Source organism: Pogoniulus pusillus, chromosome 26, assembly GCF_015220805.1.
Source record: "Pogoniulus pusillus isolate bPogPus1 chromosome 26, bPogPus1.pri, whole genome shotgun sequence".
NCBI lineage: Eukaryota > Metazoa > Chordata > Aves > Piciformes > Lybiidae > Pogoniulus > Pogoniulus pusillus.
In genome coordinates, this window is record NC_087289.1 from 17,010,702 (window position 1) to 17,023,731 (window position 13,030).

Consider the following 13,030-nt stretch of genomic DNA (forward strand, 5'->3'; position numbering starts at 1 on the left):
CCTTTAATATTTATCTGTCTTCCTAGCTGTTCATCTCCATGCTCACCCGGCATTATCCAAACGCTGTGCTAAGTGACACAATCACAGGAGTCTGGCCCAGAGGAGACCAATCTCTCTCTGCTCATAAGAGCTCTTAATTGCACCTTAAACATTCCCTCAAATGTCTAATCTGATCTTGAAAGGGTACTGCAGGGGTGACTCTGTAATCTCCCTAAGCAGTACCTTCTAATGCTTGCTTATCCTACTTAGAAATTCTTTCAGAATACCAATCTAAACCTTTCCTCTGGAAATTCACAGTGTTTCTTTCTTGATATTTAGAAGAGACAGGGAGAGCAATTAACTCCTTCTTTGCCTCTGCCTTCATCAACATTCATAGAATCAGTCAGGGTTGGAAGGCACCACAAGGACCATCTAGTTCCAACACCCTGCCATGCCCAGGGACACCCTACCCTAGAGCAGGCTGCCCAGAGCCTCTGCCAGCCTGGCCTTAAACACCTCCAGGCATGGGGCCTCAACCACCTCCCTGGGCAACCTATTCCAGCCACTCATGCTCACTACTCTCATGCTCAACAACTTCCTCCTCATGGCCAGTCTGACTCTCCCCACCTCCAGCTTTGCTCCATTCCTCCCAGTCCTGTCACTCCCTGAGAGCCTGAAAAGTCCCTCCCCAGCTTTTTTGTAGCCCCCTTCAGATCCTGGAAGGCCACAAGAAGGTCACCTGGGAGCCTCCTCTTCTCCAGACTTAACAGCCCTAACTCTTTCAGCCTGTCTTCACAGCAGAGCTGCTGCAGCCTCTGAGCATTCTCATGGCCCTGCTCCGGACAGTCTCCAGCACATCCACATCCTTCTTGTAATGGGGGATCCAGAACTGGATGCAGTACTCCAAGTGGGGTCTCACCAAAGTGGAGTTGAGGGGGAGAATCACCTCCCTCAACCTGCTGGCCACACTTCTCCTGATGCAGCTCAGGATCTGGTTGGCCAAGTGCACACTGCTGGCTCATGTTGAGCTTCTCGTCCACCAGCACCTCCAAGTCCTTCTCCTCAGGGCTGCTCTGCAGCCACTCACTGCCCAGCCTGCATTTGTGCTTGGGATTGCCTCGACCCAGATGCAGGACACTGCATTTGGTCTTGCTGAACCTCACGAGGTCAGCTTGGGCCCACCTCTGCAGCCTGTCCAGGTTCCTCTGGATGGATCCCTTCCCTCCAGCCTGGCTGCTGCACCACACAGCTTGGTGTCATCAGCAAACTTGCTGAGGCTGCACTCAGTGCCTCTGTCCATGGCATCCACAAAGATGCTGAACAAGACTGGTCTCAGGACTGATCCCTGAGGGACTCCACTTGTCAGTGGCCTCCACTTGGACATGGAACCATTGACAGCCACTCTTTGGGTGTGGCCATCAAGCCAGGTCTTTATCCATCTCATGGCCCACCCATCAAACCCATGTGTCACCAGCTTGGAGACCAGCATGTGGTGTGGGACAGTGTCCAAGGCCTTGCTCAGGTCCAGGTAAATGACATCAGCTGCTCACCCATTATCTATGAATGTTGTGACCTGTTCATAGAAGGCCACCAGGTTTGCCAGGCAGGATTTGCCCTGGGTGAAGCTATGCTGGTGTACCAAATCACCTCTTCACTACTCTGTTTCAGTAGTGGCTCCAGGAGGATCTGCTCCATGATCTTAGCGGGTGAGAGTCACTGGCCTGGAGTTCCCTGGCTCCTCCTTCCTACCCTTTCTGACAATGGGAGTTCTGTTTCCCCCTTTGCAGTCAGTGAGGACTGCACCAGACTGCCAGGACTTTTGGAATGGAATAGAGAGGAGTTTAGCCTCCTCATCTGCCAGCTCCCTCAGCACCCGCGGGTGTATCCCATGGGGTCCCATGGACTTGAACACTTTCAGGTTCTTCAGGTGATCATGAACCTGATCTTTACTAATGATGGGCAGCTCTTCCTTCCAGCCCCTGCCATTATCATCCACGGCTCCAGGAGTGTGGCTGGAGGCCTTTGCAGTGAAGACTGAGGTAAAGAAGTTGAAAAGGCTGAGGTTCTCAACAAGTTCCCCAAATCTCCTGCCAGTCTTTGTATTTTCCTTTGCTTTTCTAGACCAAGCACCATCACTTCAGTCACACTGCTCTTTCCACATCTAATTTTCTAGCCCTCTGACCATTTTTGTTACTTGCCCTAAGATCAAATACCATACTACAGCAGAGGCTTAAGTGGGAGGACTGAATTCCTTACATTCCTTACATAAAATATTCCTGATTACTAGATCACAGTAAAATATTTTCCATTCTCATAAGACTACAGCACTGATACATTAAGATCTGCTCTAGCTGCTAAATAATATCTCTAAACCTACACATAGTCAATCCCCATGCTGAATTTTGAAGTTAATTTTCCCTGCCAGGTATGAGCCCTTTCAATCATTGTTACAGAATTACATCCTAGTTCAGACAATCTTTCAGTCCTGTCTGTGCTGGCAGCACCACCCTGAAGAGTTTGTGTTGACTAGAAATGCAGTAAAGCATGCCCAGTCCTATTCCAATCAAGAGTATCCCAGCATTACCAGAATTCCAGCCCAAACATGAAGTGATTATGCCAATTCTGTAGCATTCTGAAGTGGCTTTGTTTGTACCTTCAACAATTCCATGTAAAAACAGGAGTTCTCCATGCTTTGTTCCTGGATGTCTATTCAGAAACTGAAATCTTGCTGTGTCACACAGAACTTCACTGTTTAAATACAATCCCTCATTTAAAAGGCATCTGTGTGGAACCAGAGGCTGTGTGAGCCAGGAGTGGTCCTGTTTGCTTATGTGAATGCCACACAAGGCATTATCAAACACCTTATTGAGTGGAGCTGACCTTTGTTGCTTCTTCCTAGAGGGCATGTCACTCTGTCAGGACAGGTTAGTGCAACAGCTCCACTCTCAGTTTGCTGTTCTACAGGACTTTATATATGGAATAATTTTGAGGCTCTTCCAGACACTGAAGTTCTTCCTGAAAGACTCAATGTGCAAGTTCAGACTGCTGCAAATATGTTCATGTATTTGAGATCAGACATTTTCTGGCCATACCAGAATTTTCAGGGAACATTTCAAAGCAGGAGATCTCTAAGCAAGCATAGCTAAGGGAGAGCAACTTCACTTCCATGTTCCAGGGCATTTCACATCCCTTAAGCAACCAATAAGGTTTGCAGAAGCCAACATCACCTCAGAGCAGATTATTCCAAGAATTCAGCCCATTAAGACAAGTAAGATAAGTGAGACTCCAGAGCCTTTGAACATTAGAGTCCACCACTGACACTGAAGCCAACCAGGAACAATACCAACTGGGAAGGACTCATGTTTCTTTCTAGTTTTGCTAACACCACTCTCACTGCTTCTTTAGAAATAAGAGATCAAGAAAACAGTAGAAAGCATTCCAACATTCCAATATAAACCTTTACATCCCTCCCCACCACACAGACACTCTGAAGCTTCAATATCAAGACTCATTAAACCCAAGTAGTTCTTTTCCAGGCAAAGCCTTTGCGTTGTGTAGTTTTACAACTTCTCACTGACAAGGAGTCAATGTGAAAAAGCAGTCAAACCCATCAGGAGAAGAGAGCTTGCAGACCAAAAGCCTTGCTTTTGATGCCATGGCAAGAAAAATTCAGTTAGTTCTCACCAGCCCACACCACTGAACACTCACACATGAAAATGTTCTTGTCCTTTGCACCCCTGGGATTCACACAACAATGTTTCCAGTGCACACAACCAGGCAAAGGAGAATAGCCAGAAGGGCCTGATAACACCAGTTCTGAGCATCAAGGTGACCTCCAAGTTGCAAAACTGTTTTAACTTCACATTGTTTCTTGTTACATTTGCTTTTTACAAACACTGTACACAGCACTGTTTATGGAACACTCTTTCTCCAAATCATTTCACATTTCTTCAGCAAACAATAGTTAATTATTTTACATTTTCACTTTGTAAGCCTCTCCTGTATTTGTATCCCATCAGAAAAAGCAACTGAACATGGAAAAGTTTGGCATTTCCAGGTTGCCACAACCCACATCAGAGTCCACTAAGTCAGTCCCAAATCATCTTCTCCTAAGTCATTAACACAACAGATTGAAAAACAACACTGAGAAGTTTTTGGGTTGTTCTGCTCTCTATGAGACATTACCTTGCAGATCTTCTGGGCGTGAGCTCCAGATAAACTGCCTCCAAATACAGTAAAATCCTAGAGAGGGAAAAAAAAATTCAAATCAGGGAAATAACATTTTCAGTAAAAAGCTGTTACATGTTGCCAGTAAACAGAATAATCTCACAATGTTTATGCTTTGGTACGCTGCTCCAGAACAACCTGCCTCCCTCTGTGCATCCTGCAGAGCCATCCTCTTTAGTCCAAGCCTCCTTTATGAGGAACAAGACCTTTTACTGCATTTCCCAGTGGATTCCAAATCACAAACTTGCTGTATCTCATTTGCCTTTTTTCCCTCCTCTCTACAGAAACATTCTTTCTACAAACATCTGCCCCTCTTTCACCATCAATACTGAAATAGTCTGGAGAAATTTTACCTGGGAGAAGAGTCCCAGTGCAAGGGACTGCAGTAAGACACAGCTGCAACCAGGGAGAAATAAAGTGAAAATATGTCACCATTCTACACTTCTGAATTATGCTCCAAGAGTTGATGATGGTTTTATAGGTGCTGAGGGGACTAGGTCAGCTAAAAGTGACTATTGGTGGCATACCCAGGCCTAAGCAGGAAGAGGTTTTAACAAGCAGTGCTAGATCCTGGGATTGATCCAGAATATATTGACACCTACTGGCAACAATAGAGTCCAGAGCCAATTTCTGGTGAGTTTCTCTGATGCATTCCCAATGAGCATTGCCTTCAAAGATGCCCTGAAAACTGTTAACAGACTATGACTAGGAGTTGAACCAAAGACGAAGGATTACCTCAGGTAGCAGCTCAGTTCAGAGAGAACAAAGGTCTTTAAGCACAAACATTAAAAAAAAAGAGGTGTACCATGAAGGGGCACATTTAAATAGCTTTAATATGAAAACTGTCCTCTACTTGCACTCTTCTAAAATTAAGGACTGTGCTTGGTACCTATCTTGCATTCATACTCACAATAGCTGTGTCTCTTCCTTGGAAGAACTATGAATCCAAGACGAGAAAAGCAGGGTGCATGACTCGATGCAAGGTCATACAGTAACAATCATTTGGGCTATGACAGCAAAGTAAACAAAGGCTACTTTGTGGCCCAGAACAGAGAATCAGTTATTGATGATGTGAAAGAGAGCTTTTCTTTCACAGCATGAAGACTAGCAAAGATAAATCTCCATCTATGGTGTTTCCTTTACAATACTTTCATTTTGATATTTAAAAGTATGTTTTAACATAAAAGGTATATTTTAGCTATATATTTATATGCTATCTATCACAATCCCTTTAACTAATCAGAGAGTTCAAACTTGAGAAACAATTCAAGGTTGCTCAAGTGCCCTCTGTCATGAATTCCACTTATGGGAATTCCAGTTGACACCTCCAGCAAACAATCCACATTCTGCAGCTTGAAAGCCAGAAGATGGTTCTGAGAGTTCACAAAGCCCTCCAGTGACACTTGCAGGTCACCAGACACTTGTAGGGGTTCATCCACACATCTTCAACTGCAAGGACAGAGTCAAAGCTTGCAGCTGCTTTTAACATGTAGTGCTCAGCGAGTTCTCCATTAATTCACCTCTTGGTTATGAAAACATAGTTTTGGGCCCCCCTCCTCTTTCCTCTCAGCATATCAATATCCAATGACACTACAATGAAGTAATAAGAATTTGTTTTATCAAAATATTCCCACTGGTTCTTCACTCTTTTTCACCTCACTCTTGCACAACTGTATCTACTAACTGACACTTTGAAGAAATAATTCTTTGCTTCTTGTCTGAAGGTCCCTTGCTTCCTCCCAAGGGATGTCTGCCTTGTGCTTACTGGTGGAAGGTAAACAGGTACATGACTACATGGTCACACTGAATTACTGGGGACTCATTTCAAAGGCCATTTGAGAAAGAACAGGCAAACCCATACCTGACTGAAAACATAAGCCAGTCTCCCATTAATCTGTCCACGACCAGTCACCACACTGTCTCCAGGATACTGCATTAAAACAAGTAAATTCATTAAAAATACTCATTAAAAATTCAAAGCAGCAATTATGTCCACTAAAAACCCACAAACTTATACTGAGCACTAAATTAAAGCAAAGACTGATTCTGTGAGAGGATTGACCTTTCACATTTGCAGTAGGGGCTCTGTGAAGACTTCTCCAAGCTCTGGAAAGGAAACCTAGAGGCAACATTATACAGTAGTTGTGCATTAGTGTAAAGATCAGTGCACTTTGCACTTGCTCTTCAAATGTGCAGCCCATCTGAAGTTAAGGCAATTCATGCCCTTAGAGGTAAGATGCAGCTTCTGTTAGGATCATCTGATGTTTTCAAAAGAATGGACACAACACACACAAATCTTTCTTGAGGTATTGATGTAGGGGGAAAAAATACAAACCTGAAAAGGTCAAAACATTTAATTACACTCACCCCAAACACTTCAAATTGACCTGTTTCTTTTTCACCTTCTAAGTAAGGGACAAAGAAATAAGTTGGGAGAGGAAATAGAGTCCACAAATCTTTAAATCTGCTTATTTGTGTTGTCTCACTTTTTAATAAAGGAAAGATATATAAATCTTCCAAGACAGCAGTAGAAGAGGAACTTTACTGGGCTGTCATAAAGGAATTCCAAGTGTTTAAATGCTTTTTCTGTCTGGCATTAAGAGAATATTGTGCAGGGCCCATTTATGCTCAAGGTGATCTGTTCTCAGGAAGGTCAAACCCGTCCAGAGGCTATTCTCAGACTGCACAGACAACAGTGCTACCAACTCCTGGTTCCTGGCACACAGAGCAGCAGGAAACACATCTGTAATTCCAGCTGCTGTCTTATGCAGGAGTCTTTAAACTCCAAGCAGCCCACAGAGTGGCCTCAACATGAGTACAAGTCTTACCCTACATTCAGAAAGTTCCAGGAAATCAGAGAAATCCATGCTAAACTAATATTCCAGCTCACTGGACACAGTAAGGTCATCTGTTGCGAAACCATGCTCTGTAAACACAATCTGCAGCTCATTGAAAGGTGAATTCTGAAGGGCAAGGAAAAAATTAACCCTCTTCTCACTCTCAGGACCTTGTTGCTCCTCCCATCATCTGAAAAACCAACTTGCCAGCAGCACTGTGGGATGCAGCATCAAGGAGCAATATGAGAGGCACCACAGCAGTTATTTCAGTTTGTTAGGAAACATAGTAAAAGATTACTTAGAGAAGATGTTTGCTTCCACACATACTGAGAGGCTAGACCCAGTACCAAGTCTCATTGGTCTGCTAGCTACTAAAGTGAAAATTAATTCATCACCTTTGCTGCTTCCCAATCCCCAGCTGCTCATGGTGGAAGCCTGCTGATGCCCCCAATCCACAGGATGCAGTCCTGCAACCTGAAGGACTGAAGACAACTGGTTTAACCACTGCATAAAGAGAAGCTGTAGCTGTGCACAGCACAAAGCTGTAACAGACAACAGATCAGCTTCTCATCACACCCCAAACCAGAATGCTCCACAGGAAACAGTCTTCTGCTAATGGTGATTCACAATGAACAGGCACATCAGCACCAGCCACCTGCATGTCCCAGCATCTTTATTGGTCCTTTCCCTATTAAATTGCAACAAAATACTTTTTTTTTTCCCATGTAGCAATGTTTCAAACCTCAATGTTAAGGTGGAAACTTCTGGGAAGCCATAGATTTTCCTTTGACTTGAGGAACCTCATGTAGCATGTTGGTTTAGGGTACATATCCAAAAACTGTGCAAGCAAATAGATTGCAACTTGCTAACAGACCAGTATGAATGCTTCAATTTCCAAGCTTATCAGCTATAAAGACCCTATAGGATTTTATGACTCTATAGTTTGGCAGGCATACATATGGATCAGAGATATTTCATATTGTAACTCTTCCTGTGGGGAATCAGAATTACCCCCACAAATACCCATACCTGTTCCTCATCTATGATTTTACTGACAAAGTTTTAACTACCAAGCTCTGCAGTCTCCTCTGTAATTCAAACTACAAATCTAAGACAACACCTGTGGAGGTAATCGAACAGATAAAAAAGGTATCAAGTTTAGACAATGGAAAAGTAAATCCTGTAAGCTGTTAAATGGAAATGGAGAGCAATAAAAGGAAACATGCAAAACTAAACAAAAGGAAACAAACAAAAGACATTACACGTGAAGGTAAGAGCCTCTATTCAATGAGCTGGCTGGCTAAACAGCACAGGACAAAGAAAAAAAGTTTCATTCAATAAAACTACCTTACTAGAGTCCATCCCAAAGTCAGAACATCTGTGTTCCACAAACATGTCATATTCATCAAAACTGCCAGGGTCCAACAGCAGAAGAATTCGTTCCCTTGCTGTCAGCTTTCCCTGCAATGAAGCAAGCAACAATTAACGTAGCCATCAGGTGGTTCTGGCTCTGTTTGCTGACCACCAGTGGAAACAGTTTAATTAAACACAGCCTCACTTGATCGGCTACAGCTGGCCCATTAAGCAACTGCATTCCCCCCAAAGCTGGAAACAGTTTATATAGATACTATCCCCCTCAAAAATAAACATAATGAAAGCCAGACTTTGAAACAGCAGCTGATTCTTGGAGCAGCACTGCCACAAGATGAAGGAAACATTCTCAGAGTCCTTTCAGCAAGATAGAACAGCATCATGGCTATTTTTGCCTACACATTCAAATGTCACTATCAAGGCCTTTGTTCTATTCTTAACCATGGAACCCTTCCACAGCTAAACCAGTCCTTACCAACAGTTCAAGGCTCAGTTCAGCATGCTCAGTATTTGCAGCAAATGAGGGGAGAAATGAAATCAAACAGCCTCAAGGAATGTTCTGACAAAATCTTTTTGTTTTCTCTTGGATGCTGACATAGGCAATAGCTCCAAGTGCAGGGTGCTGCACTTTGGCTACAACAACCCCATGCAGAGATACAGGCTGGGGTTGGAGTGGCTGGAGAGCAGCCAGACAGAGAGGGATCTGGGGGAGCTGATTGATACCCACCTGAACATGAGCCAGCAGTGTGCCCAGGTGGCCAAGAGAGCCAGTGGCATCCTGGCCTGCATCAGGAATGGTGTGGCCAGCAGGAGCAGGGAGGTCATTCTGCCCCTGTACTCTGCACTGGTTAGACCACACCTTGAGTACTGTGTTCAGTTCTGGGCCCCCCAGTTTAGGAGGGACATTGAGATGCTTGAGCGTGTCCAGAGAAGGGCGACGAGGCTGGGGAGAGGCCTTGAGCACAGCCCTACGAGGAGAGGCTGAGGGAGCTGGGATTGGTTAGCCTGGAGAAGAGGAGGCTCAGGGCAGACCTTATTGCTGTCTACAACTACCTGAGGGGTGGTTGTGGCGAGGAGGAGGTTGCTCTCTTCTCTCAGGTGGCCAGCACCAGAACGAGAGGACACAGCCTCAAGCTATGCCAGGGGAAATTTAGGCTGGAGGTGAGGAGAAAGTTCTTCACTGAGAGAGTCATTGGACACTGGAATGGGCTGCCCGGGGAGGTGGTGGAGTCGCCGTCCCTGGAGCTGTTCAAGGCAGGATTGGACGTGGCACTTGGTGCCATGGTCTAGCCTTGAGCTCTGTGGTAAAGGGTTGGACTTGATGATCTGTGAGGTCTTTTCCAACCCTGATGATACTGTGATACTGTGAAAAGTGAAACAAGGGCTAAGAATGTAATCAACTGACCAGCTATACATGTCCCTCGTTCAGTATTAATGATGCCATGCAGTAATAAATCCAAAGTTCTTTTTATCTTAACCTTCCACACCAATTTGTTACTTCCAATCAGATAAGCATCAGTTGACAAAGCTCAGAGCACCTGGGCTGTCTGTAGGGGAGCCTACCACAACGTGACAGCTTGGTGTCTCTATGAAACTTCTGACTAGAAGTCAAGAAGTTAAAGAAAATCAACAAAAGCAGGAAAGACTAACATAAGTCATAGATCCAATGTGTAAAAAAGCATGTCACAGGATGTTTGAGACCCTACACATGCAAACATACTTGTGTATTCATATGTCAGTGTCTGAAATGGAACTCAGTGAGTCTCTAACTCTTTTCAGATGTTATATAACTACAGGAGGGAAAGCACTGACAGGCTAACTGATCATTCACATAATCATAGAAACATAGAATCAACCAGGTTGGAAGAGACCTCCAAGATCATCCAGCCCAACCTAGCACACAGCCCTAGCCAGTCAACCAGACCATGGCACTAAGTGCCTCATCCAGGCTTTTCTTGAACACCTCCAGGGACAGTGACTCCACCACCTCCCTGGGCAGCCCATTCCAATGCCAATCACTCTCCCTGCCAACAACTTCCTCCTAACATCCAGCCTAGACTTCCCCCGGCACAACTTGAGACTGTGTCCCCTTGTTCTGTTGCTGGTTGCCTGGCAGAAGAGGCCAACCCCACCTGGCTACAGTCTCCCTTCAGGTAGTTGTAGACAGCAATGAGCTCTGCCCTGAGCCTCCTCTTCTCCAGGCTGCACACCCCCAGCTCCCTCAGCCTCTCCTCATAGGGTTTGTGTTCCAGGCCCCTCCCCAGCCTTGCTGCCCTTCTCTGGACATGTTCCAGTACCTCAACATCTCTCCTGAATTGAGGAGCCCAGAACTGGACACAGCACTCAAGGTGTGGCCTGACCAGTGCTGAGTACAGGGGCAGAATAACCTCCCTTGTCCTGCTGGCCACCCTGCTCCTGAGCCAGCCCAGGATGCCATTGGCTCTCTTGGCCACCTGGGCACACTGCTGGCTCATCTTCAGCTACTATCTATCAGTACCCCCAGCTCCCTTTCCTCCTGGCTGCTCCCAGCCACTCTGTCCCCAGCCTGTAGTGCTGCTTGGGGTTGTTGTGGCCAGAGTGTAGAACCCTGCACTTCGCCTTGTTCAATCTCATCCTGATGGCCTCTGCCCACCCATCCAGCCTGGCCAGGTCCCTCTGCAGGGCTCTCCTATCCTCCTAGCTTGGTGTCATCTGCAAACTTACTGATGCTGGACTCAATCCCCTCGTCCAGACCATCAATAAAGATACCGAACAGGACTGGGCCCAGCACTGATCCTTGAGGAACACCACTGGTGCCAGCTGCCAACTGGATGTGGCACCATTCACCACCACTCTCTGGGCTCTGCCATCCAGCCAGTTCCTGACCCAGCTTGAATGACTATCGCTATCTCCTTGATGACCACAAGTCATGGTTGGTACCACTAAGTCCTTGCTCTAACGGGAAAAGACATCCCAGCAAAAACCAGAAACTACATTGGCACACCCCTCAGCATTACAGAATCACTCAACAGTGGGGGTTGGAAGAGACTTCCAGTGATCATCTAGTGCAGCCCACTGCTAAAGCAGCTTCACTTACAGCACAGTGCACAGGAACTCAATGTCCAGGCACATTCCGAGTCTCCAGAGGAGGTTCTACAACCTCTCTGGGCAGTCTGTTGCAGTGCCCCAGCATCCTCAAAGAGAAGTTTTTCCATCTGCTTAAGTGAAACCTCCTGTCTTCTAGTTTGTGACCACTGCCCCTTGTCCTATTCCTGCCTACCATAGAATAAAAACTGGCTCCATCCTCCTGACCTCCACCCTTTAGCTACCGATCAGCACAGGGCAGATCCCCTCTCAATCTGCACTTCTCCTGGCTAAACAGCCCCAGGACTCTCAGCCTCTCCCTGTCAGAGAGATGCTCCAGTTCCCTCAGCATCCTTGTGGGCCTCCATTGGAGTGTCTCCAGGAGTTCCCTGTCCCTCTTGAACTGGGGAGCCCAGAATGGGACACAATACTCCAGATGTGACCTCACCAGGGTCACAAGGGGAGATCTCCCCTCAATCTGCTGGACATATTCTCTTCAATGCACCACAGAACATCATTTGCCTTCTAACCTAAATTCTGAACACAGGACTAAACATCCACCTGCTGTCATCCTTCCCATCTTTTCCCCTGCCTTATTTCCACTCCTCTTTGCTCTCATCTCTTGGAAGATCAGAGCAGAACTGCAAGAGCAGCATAACAAACAGAACTGCACTGGACGCCTCCAGGCCCACAGAAGTGCTAAGCAACCTCGACCTTATCGTCACACGACAGGCAGAAGCTGCGAGTTGTGCCCACGCTGCCCGCTGCACACACGCATTACAGCCGCCCCTGGCGACACAGCTTAGTCCACTCGTTACTCTTTTTTCCGCCTGGCTAACGACACTAAGGCAGCCTCGGCAGGGCTGCCCCGCAAAGGGCCTCCACAAGCGCAGTGCGGGGCCGCTCGGGCCCCGGTTTCCAGCACTCCCGGACCGCCGCCTGTGGCTCCGTGGCACCACTCCCGGCTCCCCACAGCCCGGGGGCCGCTGTGGCCGCCCCTCGCCTCCCCACCGCGCCTGCCGCCAAGAGCTCGCTCCCTTGCGGAGCCTGGCGGCAGGCCGGACCCCGCCGTGGGGCAGCGGGGAAGAGGGGAGCCTTTCTTCCCGCGGCTCACCCGCTTGTGCTGGGCGTCGATGCGGGCCTGGCCGCCGCCGAGCAGCGCGGCTCGGCGCTTCTCCTCGATGCGCTCGGGCACGGAGGGCGGGCGGCCCCCCGAGGCGGCCCGGCACAGCGGCGGCCCCACCGCCCGCCGCAGCAGGCGCAGCGCCGCCATGTCGTGAGCCAGCCGGCGGCCGCGGCGCCTGCGCGCAGCCCCGGGAAGGCCTTGGCCCGCAGCCAGGCAGCGGGGACTGCTGGCCGCGCTCGGCGGCGGGGGGACCGCGCAGGGCTTACGCGGACACAGGCCTCCGGCGGGGGCCTCGGACACAGTGAAGATGCCGCCCGCCGGCTGGGAGAGCCGCGAAAGGGGAGCAGCCGCAGCCGCCTGGGTGCTGCCTCCTCCGGCGTGCGCTGCACACGGGCAGGCTGCAGCCGGACGGGAGCCCGGGGGTTCC

The 13,030-nt window shown here is 47.7% G+C and overlaps 1 protein-coding gene across 1 annotated transcript in view; it reads right to left on the reverse strand.

Annotated features, from left to right (window-relative positions):
• PCCB (propionyl-CoA carboxylase subunit beta) overlaps positions 1 to 12,750 on the reverse strand; it is a 37,204-nt gene extending 24,454 nt beyond the window's left edge. Inside the window, exons 1-4 of the mRNA XM_064165357.1 lie at positions 12,592 to 12,750; positions 8,391 to 8,504; positions 6,068 to 6,136; positions 4,165 to 4,221 (exon numbers count right to left, since the gene is read on the reverse strand). Of these exons, the coding sequence (XP_064021427.1) occupies positions 4,165 to 4,221; positions 6,068 to 6,136; positions 8,391 to 8,504; positions 12,592 to 12,750 (399 nt within the window). The remainder of the gene's footprint in view (positions 1 to 4,164; positions 4,222 to 6,067; positions 6,137 to 8,390; positions 8,505 to 12,591) is intronic.
• Between the last annotated feature and the right edge of the window lie 280 nt (positions 12,751 to 13,030).